The 14,141-nt window shown below is 35.6% G+C and overlaps 1 protein-coding gene across 1 annotated transcript in view; it reads right to left on the bottom strand.

Moving 5' to 3' along the window:
- Positions 1-14,141, bottom strand: part of Dmd (dystrophin) — a 1,847,711-nt gene that overhangs the window by 1,192,805 nt on the left and 640,765 nt on the right. Inside the window, 1 exon segment of the mRNA XM_038316167.1 lies at positions 8,662-8,834. Coding sequence (XP_038172095.1) covers positions 8,662-8,834 — 173 coding nt within the window.

Genomic DNA, 14,141 nt, shown 5'->3' with positions numbered 1-14,141 from the left:
AATATCTGTTATATGCTTCTCATGTATCTTTCCAACTGTATATGACATTGTAATAAATAGAAGAGGCTACGAATGCCATAGATAAATGCTTTATTGGGAGCAAACAATTCTGGAAATGATCCCAAATTAAGCTTCTGTATTTGTAGCTTCCACTTTAGAAGATACAATAATAAGGTGATGGCATGGGAATTACTGTGTTATCCTTCTCTGTAGGCAGTGTGCAGTGATGTCCCTTATATTGACAAAAGAAGTAAATCATTTATTACATGTGTTAGAGAAATAACAAATGAGAAAGGAGATGTTTTAAGAGTGGTAGGCTTGTTTTCCAGAGATGACTGAAGAATTTTCTCTTCAAATCAGATTGTTTTGGTTTTTTTTTCCAGCCTTATTTTTAAAGTTTTCATGTATTTTAATTGTTTAATGCCATTCTAGAGATTGAAACCATGGCCTTGTGTGTGAGAGGCAAGCTCGCTAACATGGATCTAAAACCCCAGATATCTACTGTGTAGTGTTATTATTTCATTCATTATTTTATTTTCTTCATGCTGTGCACAGGACAGTAAAATCTATGAGGCACCAACAAAGGAAAAAATGAAGAAATTTTTGCAGAAGTAGTTTCCAGCTCTTCCAATTTCAGATTCAACTGAAATGTGGTGTTGTGGTTTTAAAATGATAATGACAGCCTGGGAAAAGACTTTCTGTAAAGCTGTACTCTCCCTAACCTTCCTAACTATGCTGTCCTGGGAAATGATAAAGTGTTCTCAGTGGTTTAGGGTGAAATGTTCAAACAAACACAAGGCAATATGTGTTTACTAAAACTATTTTTTATCCTGCTTACATCTTTCTTGTTTTTAGGTTCTTTTCCCTTTTACAATCTGTAAATATATAAATTTCACTCTAATATAGCATCTATGCAAAAATTGTATATAAACATTCGGTATTGCAAGAATTATTAAAAGAAACTTCTATATCATTAGCATCACAATAAAGAAATTAAACACCACACAAACCTAGAAACTGCTGCTGCTTGTATTTAAAGAAGACTTGAAAAGAAAAGAAAAAAGGATCTTGCATATAACTTTTAACTTTGAATGTGCTCGTCTTTAAGTTAAAAAGATGTGCCATTCAATATGTATTCCTTCCCACTGCTTTACTGGAGGCGACACTAGCACCCAGAACTCCAGAGAAGGTCTTCCCCAGTCCACACACCACTAACATTTCCTCAGAGCATGCCCAGCCACCTTCAGCAGCCACCCCTCTCCTCGTAATGGTTTGGCACTCTATAACTCCAACCTCTATGCTTTACCAGAGACCACACCTGCACCCAGAAGCCCAGAGGCCACACAGGCTGCCAGAATCCTAGCAGAGGTACCCTGATGGACCAGAGGCTATACCAGCCACGAGAATTCTTGGTCACTCAAGCTGGAATACCACAGAGGAAACAGAAATCAAGGGAGAAAACACCCATATAACAACGACAAACTCAGAATTAAGCACATGAAACTATAATAACTCCAAATTCAGATGTCTAGAGACCAGCATAAGAACACAATCAACAACATAACCTTAAAACCAACTTTATGAAGATGACAGAGGACTTTCAAAAGGAAATCTTTACACTCCTTAAAGAAATTGAGGAAAATACAAACAAAAGAATTGGAGCAATTGAATATATTCCTACATAAAGCCAAGAAAAAGCAAACATGTGGAGAAAAATAATGCAAGACCAGAAAATGGAAATAGAAACAATAAAGAAAACATAAACTGAGGGAATCCTGGAGATGAAAATCTAGGAAAGCAAACAGAAATTACAGAGCCAAGCATCACCAACAGAATACAAGGGCTGGAAATAAGAATCTCAGGCATGGAAGAGTCAGTAGAAGAAACTGATATGTCAGTCGAAGAAAATGTTAAATCTAAAAAAATTCCTAACCATGAGTGAGATAGCTGGGTCATGTGCCAAACTGATTCCCAGTTGTCAGAGAAATCACCACACTAATTTCTGCAGTGGATGTGGAAGTTTACACTCTCACCAGCAATGGAAGAATGAGTATTCTCTTTGCTCCACATCCTCTCCAACATGAGCTATCACTTGTGGTTTTGATCATGGCCATTCTGACTGATGTAACCTGGAATTTCAGATTCATTTTGATGTGTAGTTCCCTGATGGGTAAGGATGTTGAACATCCTCTTAAGTGTTTCTCAGCTATTTAAGCTTCTTCTGTTGAGAATTCTCTCCTTAGATCTGTACCCAATTATTAAACTGGATTATTTGGTTTTTTGAGATCTAGTTTCCTTAGTTCTTTTTATATTTTGGAAATCAGCCTTCAGTGGGGTTGGTAAACATTCTGTCCGGCCTTCAAATTGTGCAGAAATAATGGTGGCACAGTCTGGGAGTGGTCAAACAATATCTAGTCCAAAAGGAGGCTCGTGCCACAAGAAGAAACTCACAGTGAATGAACCAGAGGCAGGATAGACCAGAGGCCCAGGATAGAACCATGCAGGACTGTTGGGGTGGTGTAAATAAAGGTCTGGGAAATGATTCCTAATGATATTCTGCTATACTCACAGATTAATGCCTAGCCCAATTGTCATCAGAGAGGCATCAGCCAGCAACTTCATGAGACAACCCAGTAGGAAAGTGGGGAGAGAGAGAAAGGGATGTCAGGATGTAATGCATGAGAGAAGAATAAAAATTAATAAATAAAAATAAAACTAGCCTTGTCAACTATTGGACAGTATATCTAAAATAGATATTGGGGAGACATGAAATGTACAACAGTCAATAAAGCCAATCAAGTGCATGCTGTAAAGTTAGAACACAAACAAACAAAAACAACAAAAAATAAAAGTATACATATTCTTTCTAGTCTTGCTTCTTTTACTTAGCACAGTGCTAGACAATTGTTCTTTCTTTAATACTGTTTTCTCCCCATACATGTTTATTTACCAATATTTAAGTGATTTTATGAAACATCATAAGTGATAAATTTCCATTTTAAAGATCTACTTATGCTGCACAGTGGTGGCACATGGCTTTATTCCCATCACTTGGGATGCAAAGGCAGGCAGATATTTGTGAGTTCAAGGCCAGCCTGGTCTATAGATCAAGTGCCAGGAAAGGCTCCAAAGCTACACAGAAAAGCACTGTCTCAATATATATATATATATTTACTTATCCTGATTTTCTTACCCATTTAAAAGGAATTTTGCTGTAGAAATTCAACATTATTTGAAGCAGTGATTTTGACTTTATGTTTTCTTAAAATTATATATAAAGCAGAAAATCTTGAATTTAACTACTTATATACATAGAAGATCCACCCAGAATCATCTGTTTAAATAGATTTTTCAAAGAGGAATGAAGATTTTATAAAAACGCCATCTTATATTAGACCTGAAACTTGATGTAACACAATAATGCCATCTTATGGCTGTATAGCAATTTGAAGTCTAGAAACTGCTTGATTTTTTTATGATCCTGTTTCAATTGTGCTATATTCGGAAGTTTTAAGGAGTAAATTCGTGAACATATGACATATTCATCACTGTCTTTAGAAATCATAAAAATTGTATTAAAAAATAAAGAAAACAATACAGCGTGTCTGACATTTAGAGGTTTTCTTAAAATCATATTTTAATTCTTGAGAACCCCATACATGTATACAATGAAATATGATCATATCTATTCCCATTTCACCACACATTCTTTTGGCAAATTCCAATCATTCCAACTCCCAAACTTATGCTTTATTTGGATAACTTATTAAGCCCCATTAGTGCTGCTAGTATGCTATGGGTATAAAACCATCCACTAGCAAACCAGTATGAAGGATTTCAGAAAGAATAATACATCTCTAATACCAGCAGGCAGTTTTTAAAAAAATTCCAAATTCCTTATAGGAACTTTGACAACACTAGGCACAAGTTTTTGTTTGCAATCATGCCACGTATAGGTCCCATAGCATGGATTTGAATTCTGAACAAAATGTGGTTGGTTAAAGCCATAGCATTCATGCTACTGCTGCACCTGTGGTTAGCTGTATTTTGCTAGTTCCGTAATTACTGTAAATCATAGGGTTCTCAGGTGGGTAAGATTGATGATTACATTTCTTCACTGGTAGTGAGTTTCTTCTTACATTTTAAGCAATTAACACAAAAACACAGACCTTGTCATCATGCAGAGAAGACGACACTGCAGAGCATTCTTCAGACCTAAATGGGACGTCTGCATCATATCACTCTCCCTAAGGCTGAGGAAGCGTCTCAGAAGATAAGCTCGTAAGACTCAGAAATGCTAGATGACTAACAAGAACCATTTTCTGCATACAACAGGAAGGCTGCATATCTACTAGAAGACAGTGACAATACTCACAAAATCTGTACAAGCCCAAGCCAAACAAAATCCCAGCATAGAAGGTACAGGTAGGCCCAAAGCTGCACCCTGTATTAAGAACTATGAGCATATAATAGGTGCTGGAAGAAGAAGATTCTATTTTATTTAGGGGTTTGGCCTTGGTATGTTGATAATATCCCATGGCCTGCCCTACAGCAGAGGTATTTGGACAGCATAAAAATACATTGTTTTGTTTTCAGAGAAAATGCAAACCTGGGTAGGTAATGGAATGGTGGTGGATCTTGGAGAAGACGGAGAAGGGTATGAAAATGGTCAAAATATATTATATGAAATTCTCAAAAATTATTTAAATATTGTTTTTAAGGAATGAATCATGACAGAAGTACTATATTTTGAGTCACTCTGAGTCTGAATAAGATGATTCAGTTTCAATCACTGGGGAAATCACCCTTGCCGTAAGAATAGCATATCTTATATTTATCTACCCTTATCTTACTGGCTGGGTATCAATTTTGTTTCCATATCTGTAATGATATCCAAAGCAGAGACTGAGTCTAACTCATCTCTCTGTAGTAAGAGGAAAAAATATGGAAGTATAAAAATAAACTATGGGCTCAGCAGGTGCTTGCTGCCAATGTCGATAACCTGAATTCATTCCTTGGAATCCGCGTGAGAGACTGAGAAAACATCTTTTGAAATAGTCCTGTGAACTACATTTGTGTCCAGTAGAACATGAATGCCCTCTCCCCACATGAAATAAACAAATAAGCAAAAACATAATATATTATTAGAAATCAAAAGTGTCAGAGTCACAGGATCAATGTTGTCATTACAAAAGTCCTTATACATGTGATCTTTCACTGACTCCTCATGACAACACAGCAGTTTGAAAAAATATTCTTTTCCCACTTTAAATATAGGGAGAATAAAAGCTAGGAACTTTGATCAAGAATTCACAGTCAGTCTAGGAAGAAGCCACGATTCCAAAGGAAGATGAACTCTAGAGTTTCTGTTTAGAAACAATTACCTACAAGTGTTTACCTGAGATTTCAGTAAAAGTCATAGAAAATGATAGCGCTTCTAAATGTTTGAGAAGGCCAAATGAAAGTGAGAATTCCATTTTGGCCTCTGAACAAGAAAGAGTAAGACTATTGAGTTTAGAGACTTACTTACTCACCAGAAATTCAAAATATCTCAGATTTGTATGAAATTTCAGCTACTTCCTTTAAGGATGAGCATTAGTGTTCCTGCTTCAATATTATGTCTAGGGTCAAAGGTGAAATGAAAAGAACTGTTTTACTCTGTTAAAAGTCAACATACTGACCACATATTAGCAGATGTATGAATAAAGTGAAGAAGCAGCCTTGGAGAGTAAAAATGCTACATATTTCTTGGCACAGCCATATCTGATAGGAACCACAATAGTTATAAGGCCAGCACAGCTGCTTGACAAAAAGATACAGCAAGGCTAAGCTACATGACGTCACCATCCTGCCTTTGGTTTTCATCTCCACCTGTTGCATACTTGGGGGACTTTTGATATTTGTACAGTTTGGGAATATTGGATTGATGGAAAGTTTCTTATGAATCATACATGTCTTTCCCAGGCAATACTGTTTCTAAGGTTCATCAGGAATGTCCTAAACATATTCCTCCTCCTGCTTTTAGGGAGATGTCCCTATCTATTTGAAGGTCTTCCTCACACCTTGGAGATAGTGTCTCTTTATGAGGCTATGAGATATATTTGGAACATTTGCCCCTGTAAGTACTCCAGAACAAGATAATCAAAACAAAGTAAACTTTAAAAGTTCAACAAGATTCAGTGAACTAGAAGAGTTGGCTACAGATCAGATTGCAAGCCTCTTCCAACTAACTATACACTCAGGCTACTGTGTGGCATATAGAACAACAAAGTTCAATTAGCTGAAGTTACCTCTGCTCTACACAGAGACTCATATTGATGAACAAAGGATAGAGGAAAGATGATTTTAAAAATGAGAAGTTAGGACCTCCCTTTCTTAGATGAGTTAGCATATGCACAGCCACTATGGTGTCATATGAACAAGGAACAACAGAATGCCAGGATTAGACTTAAAAACAAATACATACACATATGCATGCATGTGCATGTGCACACACACACACACACACATACACACACACACATATAATGTAAACTTTGTATTGTTCCAGAATTTGAATAATATCTGAAGCAGGTTTGGCTAGTAGATATTTCTTGGGCACTATGACCATTAAGAGTTAATACACTGCTTTGGATATAACAATTTGCCTTGACCGACTTGCAAATTTTGTTTTGGTCTAGCATCCTCTAAGCAACCAAAGCTACTATCTGAGAACAGGTTGACATATGCCTCTAGATTTGTAAAAATTGGGTTATGGGGTTAATGAGTAAAAACGGTTATAATAGATAACAGTTTATCAATTATGTTTAAACTTGAGGCAAAATGATTGTATAAGATAACTTTGTTCTGTCAAGGTTTATCAATAATAAATAAGAGATGTGAGGGGGTGAGAGAGAAAGTGAAACATGTGATATGATCTATATTTTAGAACAACAGGAATCCATCCCTGCTAATTGAATTCTGTATAAATAAAGAAACAATCTGACTCCTAGTCAGTCAGGCTGTAAGATTCTCCCCAGCATCATTCCTAGCTCACTCCTTCCTCTCTGAACCTGCCCTTCTCTGCTGCGCCCCTCAAGGATGGCCCCTAACAAAAGCATAGTGATCATTGAATACTCAAGAAACTCCAACAGTTCTTAGCATATGTGCATAGCCCAGAATGATGCAAGAAAATAAGTAGAAACACACAAAAGACAGTGGAATGAATTCATTCCAAAAGGTGATGAATCTGACATCATTTGAAGAATCCTGCAGTAACTTACAATTAGTACACACAGAGTATGAAAATATACTACAGTAGCAATGCAAGATTGTCTTGTACAGTATTTATATCAGATTGCTGGTTTAATCTTCTTCATCAACAAGAAAATTAGATATTGTTGCACTAAATATTTTACCATTTGTTGAGATAATTGCATTACTTCAACAGAGGAGAGATACTCTCACATTTGCAAAGCCTAAATTACAATTTTTATTACTACACAGTAAATTGTAAGAGAAGGTCACATCGAAGAATATACTGCATATAAAGTAACAACAACATTTGGAAATACTTTACATATAAAATGATTTATGGATTTATTATAGTAAGTGATAAACTAATTTTCAAGCTTCAAGTTATCTTAGCCCACTGATAATCATGGATTTCAAGAGCTGTAAAGCATTTAAAGAGAATCCTGATGAATATGATTGTAAAGATAAAGAGGAAACAAAACACTTTAGAAACTGCAAAGCAATTTCATATTGCTAAAGCGCAATGCAGAAGAATTGTAGTGCAGATGACATGTGACAAAAAGTAGGGTTGCCAAGATCTAGGTAAATAGGGATCATGTGAAAACCTTTTATGCTGAATTAATGAGTAAGTATTTTATTCATAGGAAAATAATATTACAGAACTAAATTTATTATACTTTACAAGAATAACTCTAGATGAAAGATAATTGGAAATACAGTAAAGATAATCATTGGTAAACGCTAAAATTATTCTCAGAAATATCTGTTTCAGAGTATAATACAGTAAACTAAAACCTAAAGTATAAAAATGACTATAAATACACACATGAGAGATCTAATATAATTTTAATTCTTCTCAGGCAGATGAAGGAGTACATATTTAAACTACAAAATTTGAAATTTTTATGAGGTGAGAAAACTTGCATTCTAAATTTATTAAAGGAATAATTCACGCTCTTGTGATGTGAGGCTAATGCATATGGATACCTTTAAAAGTTAACTCAAAAGATAAGTATTTTATTTAAGGTAGTTATAAAAATTGATTTTAAAACAAATAAGCTTTCCATATTAAAAAATAGGGAGCTATAGGGAAAGAGAATGTCAAATGTATAAATATAAGCTTTCAAATGGAAATAATAAATTAAAATGAAGGGATTTTTTGTTATAAAGTACCATAACTCTTATAAATACATGGGACACATATAGAATTAAATATATATATTACATTTTATATCATTTTAATTAAAAAACAAAATAGCCTTCACATTATGTGCATCTTTAGAGGATGATGTAATATGCAAACAATGTTACAGTAATATATTTTCCTTTCCTTTTCTGTCTTTTTACCCATGAAAACTATTTGAGTGAATTTTAAATTTTTCTGAAAATTGCTATATAACCTTTCAGGACAATTAAAATGCTACCTACCCTTGTCGTTCCTTGTACATTCTGTTAACTTTATCCCACTGGAAATCCAGCTGCGCCACTGCTTCCTGTAGCTTCCCCCTTTCCACAGAGGTGGCACTTTGCAAGGCCCCTGTCTTCTTGGTGTGAATAGCATCAATCCGACCTGAGATTTGTTGCAGATTGTCTTTTATTTTCTGCAAGAATGAAAATATATATCATCAAAAAACAAATCAGCGTTCTCTAGAATGAAAAAAATAGAGAAATAGTCTTAGAAGAAATAGCTTTGCAAAATTAAATCATTGACTTTATACATATTAGTCTTTATTTCCAAAAGTTGATATGGTTATATCAAATGAGTGGATAATAATCTTCAATGCAGTATAATTTATTTCTGCCTAAGCTTAAAATTGCCTTCATTTGGATTAAGATATTTTGAATTTTCTATGTTCATTTCTACAGATTTACTGTCTCCTCTGTATCCTTATCTTAGGTCAGTACTAGAGTGGACTTTTTGCTGTTTTCACAGCTTTCCTTTGATGTGCGATTTCCCTTTGTATGCTGTGATTGCCATTATTGAATAGAGAAACTGCTTTGGACCTATATCAGGGCAGAACTTAGGTAGCTGAGAAAGACAGAACTGTATGTTGGGAGAAAGAAGGGCAGAGTCAGGGAGAAGCCATGGAGTTACCGCCAGAGTCAGACATGCTGAAACTTTGCCAGTAAGCCACTGCCATGTGGTGATACACAGATCAATAGAAATGGATTAAATTAATATGTAAGAGTTAGCTAATAAGAAGTTAGAGCTAAGGGGGCAAGCAGAGTTTTAAATAATATAGTTGCTGTGTGATTATTTTGGAGGTAAGCAGCTGGGAACTAACTAGCAGCCTCCTCCTAACATTCCTTTATTCCCAAATTACTTTCCATTAGTACTTATGACTTCCAATGTCATGTAAAAGATACTGCTAAACAGTGGAGGAGGACTGAGAAACCAAGGACAACGGCAATGAACGTGATCTCTACAGCATGGACGGGCTCACTGTGAGCCTTGTCAGTTTGGTTGCTCATCTTCCTGGACTTAGGGGGAGTTGGGAGGACCTTGGACTTAACATAGTGAAGGGAACCCTGATGGCTCTTTGTCTTGGAGAGGGGTGGAGTGGGGGTATGGGAAGGGAGGGGAGGGAAGAGGGAGGAGGAGGGAAGGAGATGGAAATCTTTAATAAAAAAAAAGATACTGGTATTCAAATTTCAACTTTTACCCAAGGGATATTCTCTGAAATATGGACATAAATTTACTTTTTTGGCATTATGCTGCCTCAGTAACATCCCTTTTTGACAGATTAACTCAGTTCCCAGGGTTTTGATACTGCCTTCCTGCCTCTGCAGGCTCCTTCATGCATATAGTTCACATAAACTCACTGAAGTACAAACATGCACATACACATATAAATCATTAACAGAATTAATTGATTTTAAAAATAAAACACTTAATCACATGACCAGGTGACTACTTTTCAGGAAGACAGATCCCTTATAAGCTGTGGTAAAGAGATATGGGAAATAATTATGTTTTTAGTGAGATAATATAGTTTTCTGTCCTAGAATCCCTGCTCTTTTTTTTTCTTTTTATTTTAATTTATTTTTTTAGACGATCTTTTCTCAGTTTACATACCTATCCCAGTTCCCACTCCTTCCCCTCCTCCTGCTCCCTCCACTTTCACCTCACTCCACCTCCCATCCACTCCTCAAAGAGGGAAAAGTTTCCCACGGGGAGTCAAAAAGTCTAATGCATCACTGTGAGGCAGGACCAAGACTCTCTTCTCTATATTTAGACTGAGCAAGGTAACTCTCCAAAAAGAATGGGCTCCAAAAAGCTTTAGGGATAAATCCTGGTCCCACTGCCAGTGGCCCCACAGATTGCTCAACCCACCTAACTGTCACCCACATTCAGAGGGACTACTTTGGCCCTATACTGGTTTTCTGCTGTTCCCATTAGTTTGGGTGGGTACCTCCATCGTAGTCATGATCCCTTTGCTCATATTACCACTCCTTCCTCTCTTCCACTGGCCTCTGGGAGCTTGTCCCAGTGCTTAGCTTCCATCAGTTTCTGGATGAAGGTTTTATGATGAAAATTAAGGTAGTCATCAATGTGATTACAGGGGAAGGCCAGTTCAGGCACCTTCTCCATTATTGCTTTGTCTTGGAGAGGGGTGGAGTGGGGGTGTGGGTGGAAGGGAGGGGAGGGAAGGGGGAGGAGATGGAAATCTTTAATAAAAAAAAAACATAAAAAAAACTCAAGCCCAAATGTATTAAAGACCTCAATATCAATCCGACCACACTGAACCTTATAGAAGAGAAAGTGGGAAGTAGCCTTCAATCCCTGCTCTTTTTAACACAGCCACTTTAGATCCACTATAAGGTTCTGTTGGGTATCTCTACTGTTCAGAGTCCTGATCCAGAAAGACATAACTTTTCCTTTTGATTTCTTCTATCTTTATCTTTTGGATGCTGACCAGAGCCCAGTATACTTGCTCTAGTACTTTGATCATTTACACTCTTTCTTATTAATGTTTTCTGGAGGTTTGGAGAAGGAACGAAGTGTCATTTGGTCATAAGGAGCATGGAATATGGAGTAGTCAGAGTTAAGTATCAAAAGTAGGAAAGGCATTATAATCCAAGTGTAGCCTTTATAGAAAGAGGTGACCTACACAATAACAAGTAGGTAATTTTATAATGTAAAGACCTGCGGGAAGATGGCCTAGGGTAAAGAGCTTAGAGACATGTAAAAATGGGCTATGAATCTCTAACTGAATAAAATCTGCATTTAATTTAGTAGCTTAGAGTTATGTGTGATTTTGTAAATTATGACTTATGAAAATAAAGCTGTAGATCCTTGTGAGGCGATAGATTATGTCAGTTAAAAGTAAATGTTCTAAATGGACTTTTAAAATTAAAAAAGAAAGCAATTTTCTTGTATACTTGTATGCATACTCAAAGATATATAAAATATATTATGGGTGATTTGGATTTGTTTCCTGTTAAGATTTTCATAGTAATTATAACGTATTCTCTCCAACTCCATGTGTACCCTATGATGGGAAACATATTTATTTGTTCAACAGCTCAACTGAACTCTGAGCTAAAAGGATATATCTGACACATTAGGTACTGACATATGAGGGAAAGGAGGGCGTGATAGCACAGAAATAGCCTGTGAATTTACTCATCTTTAAAAATTCACACTAAAACTCCCTTTCACCAGTTTTACTTACAGAAATGGTAATCACAGAAATATGCTGTATTTTAATTGCATAAGAGATGGTTACATGGCTAAAGGAAGAATTTTAAAGAACACAATAAAGGTTGCATGAGGATGGATCTCTTTAATAGTAAGGGTGTAGTAGAGAGATCAGTTTGCCTAAAGATTAACTCTTATTAATTCTAGTTAAAGGCACTGTCATTTTCTTTCAGTAAAAACTGACTATTAGTGTTTGCTTTATTTATCATGAGTATATATTTATTGATTAAAAGTTTATATTTTACAAATATAAAATTGACAATATAGCAAAAATTATAAAATGTTTTAAGAGGATAGAGTGGATTTGTTGTCTGCTATTAACCATAAAAATCACTGGACCCAATGTGTCTCTGGCAGTCTATCTTTATCTTTGTCAGTTTCAATGGTGCTGTCATGTTTAGTGGCTCTCAGCCTTCAGTGTATTCAGGCATGCTGCTGTTGCCTGATAAGGTCATGTGCCAGGAATTTCTACCAACATGATCTTCAATGCTGCTTCTGCTAATTTGCCTGACCTAGACAACTTGAATTCAATAGTACTTATGAGATGCAACTTCTAATTCTGGAAATCATTGATATTTTTTTCATTTGACTACTAATCCATTGGTAAGAATCAAAAGTCTGGTAATTTTTTTTACTGTTTTTTAAAGAAAGCTAATTCTTTGAATTCACATTAGACAATTGATCATATTTGCCTATATTTTGGTAGACTAAATGCTTAAAGGACATAGTTATATGCACCTATAAAGGCAAAATTTAAATAAGAAAAAGGGATCTTATACACTAGCATATAAAAATTATCTGGTTCTGGTTTAATGTGATGTGTAAGTTTTTATGTGTATAGTAGTGTAGGAGGTCCTTCTGTGTTTGTGTTGCTTTTATTGGTTAAATAAAGAAACTGCCTTGGCCTTTTGATAGGGCAATACTTAGATAAGTGGGAAGACAGAACTGAATGCTGGGAGAAAGAAGGCAGACAGGTAGAGCTGCCATGGAGCCAGTCACCAGGTCAGAGACGCTGAATTTTTTCCAGTAAGCCACAACCTTGTGGTGACCTACAGATTATTAGAAATGGGTTGAATCAGGATGTGAGAGTTAGCCAAGAAGTAGCTAGATATAATGGGCCAGGCAGTAATTTAATTAATACAATTTCTGTGTGGTTATTTCTGGGGTTAATCTAGCCAAGCAGCAGGACACAGCCCACTGCTTCTCATATGTAGTAATATATACATATTCCTAATGACATGGGTGCATATGTATAAGCAAGCATCACCACACATAAAACATTCATTTTATGGGGATTTGAGCTTGAGATTTTTCTTGAAATAATCTAACTTTCAGTTCTCTGGAAAATAGTAGGATTGCTCAGAATCAAGTTGTGAACTGTTCTAGTATTCAAAGGCAGTAAAACATTCTAAAATGAGGAAAGCAGAAAATGGTGGGGGGGGGGTGTCGCACTCCCTGGATATCTAGAAAACCAGTCTTTCCTGTATTCCCAGAGAAGAGTGTCAAAACTGGCTAGAGTACAGGGAATCCTTCCAAAGTCCATAAACATAATATCATTCCTAGGCATGGAATACAGAAAAATGATATAAGCACCAAAGAGAAAATCAAGATTCTCCAGTATTTACACTAAAATATAAGATCTTTTATAGCTTTTGATTCTTTTAGTTTATCTAGAAATAAGTGATCTTTATAGTGCTTGACCTCCAGTAATGAAACCATAGTCCTTATAGTTTCTATGGTCAAGGAAAAATCCCTAGAAAAATTTGGATTTTGCTTCCAGAATAGTTTCTTACCTTATATAAAACTATGACATCAAAATGATGAAGTACCCAGGCTTTGTCAACTCCCTTTTTAATTTTGACATGTACTGAAAAATTGACTCCCTCATTTCCAGATTACAATTGATATATGTTCTTAAGTCACCCTGCTTGTAAATGAAGTTTAAAAAAAATAAAATTGAAAAGGAAAATTTAACTTCTAGAAGGTACTTGATCCTGAATTCAGTAACCCATGTTTAATTATTAATATTTTGAAATGTTACACATTGTTTCAAATCTGTTTCACAGTACTATTTAAGTTAACTAATACTTCAATTAATATATTATGAAGAGAGAAAAATATAGAGTGAAATAAATTTCAGGAAAGTATATTTCAAAGGAATCTCTACACAGATAGTATAATGCTGAAGTACATTGCTTATTCAAGC

The sequence above is a fragment of the Arvicola amphibius genome, chromosome X (assembly GCF_903992535.2).
Source record: "Arvicola amphibius chromosome X, mArvAmp1.2, whole genome shotgun sequence".
NCBI classification, from domain to species: Eukaryota; Metazoa; Chordata; class Mammalia; order Rodentia; family Cricetidae; genus Arvicola; species Arvicola amphibius.
Note: the sequence above shows the minus strand (reverse complement) of the source record. Positions and strands in the feature narration are given on the sequence as shown.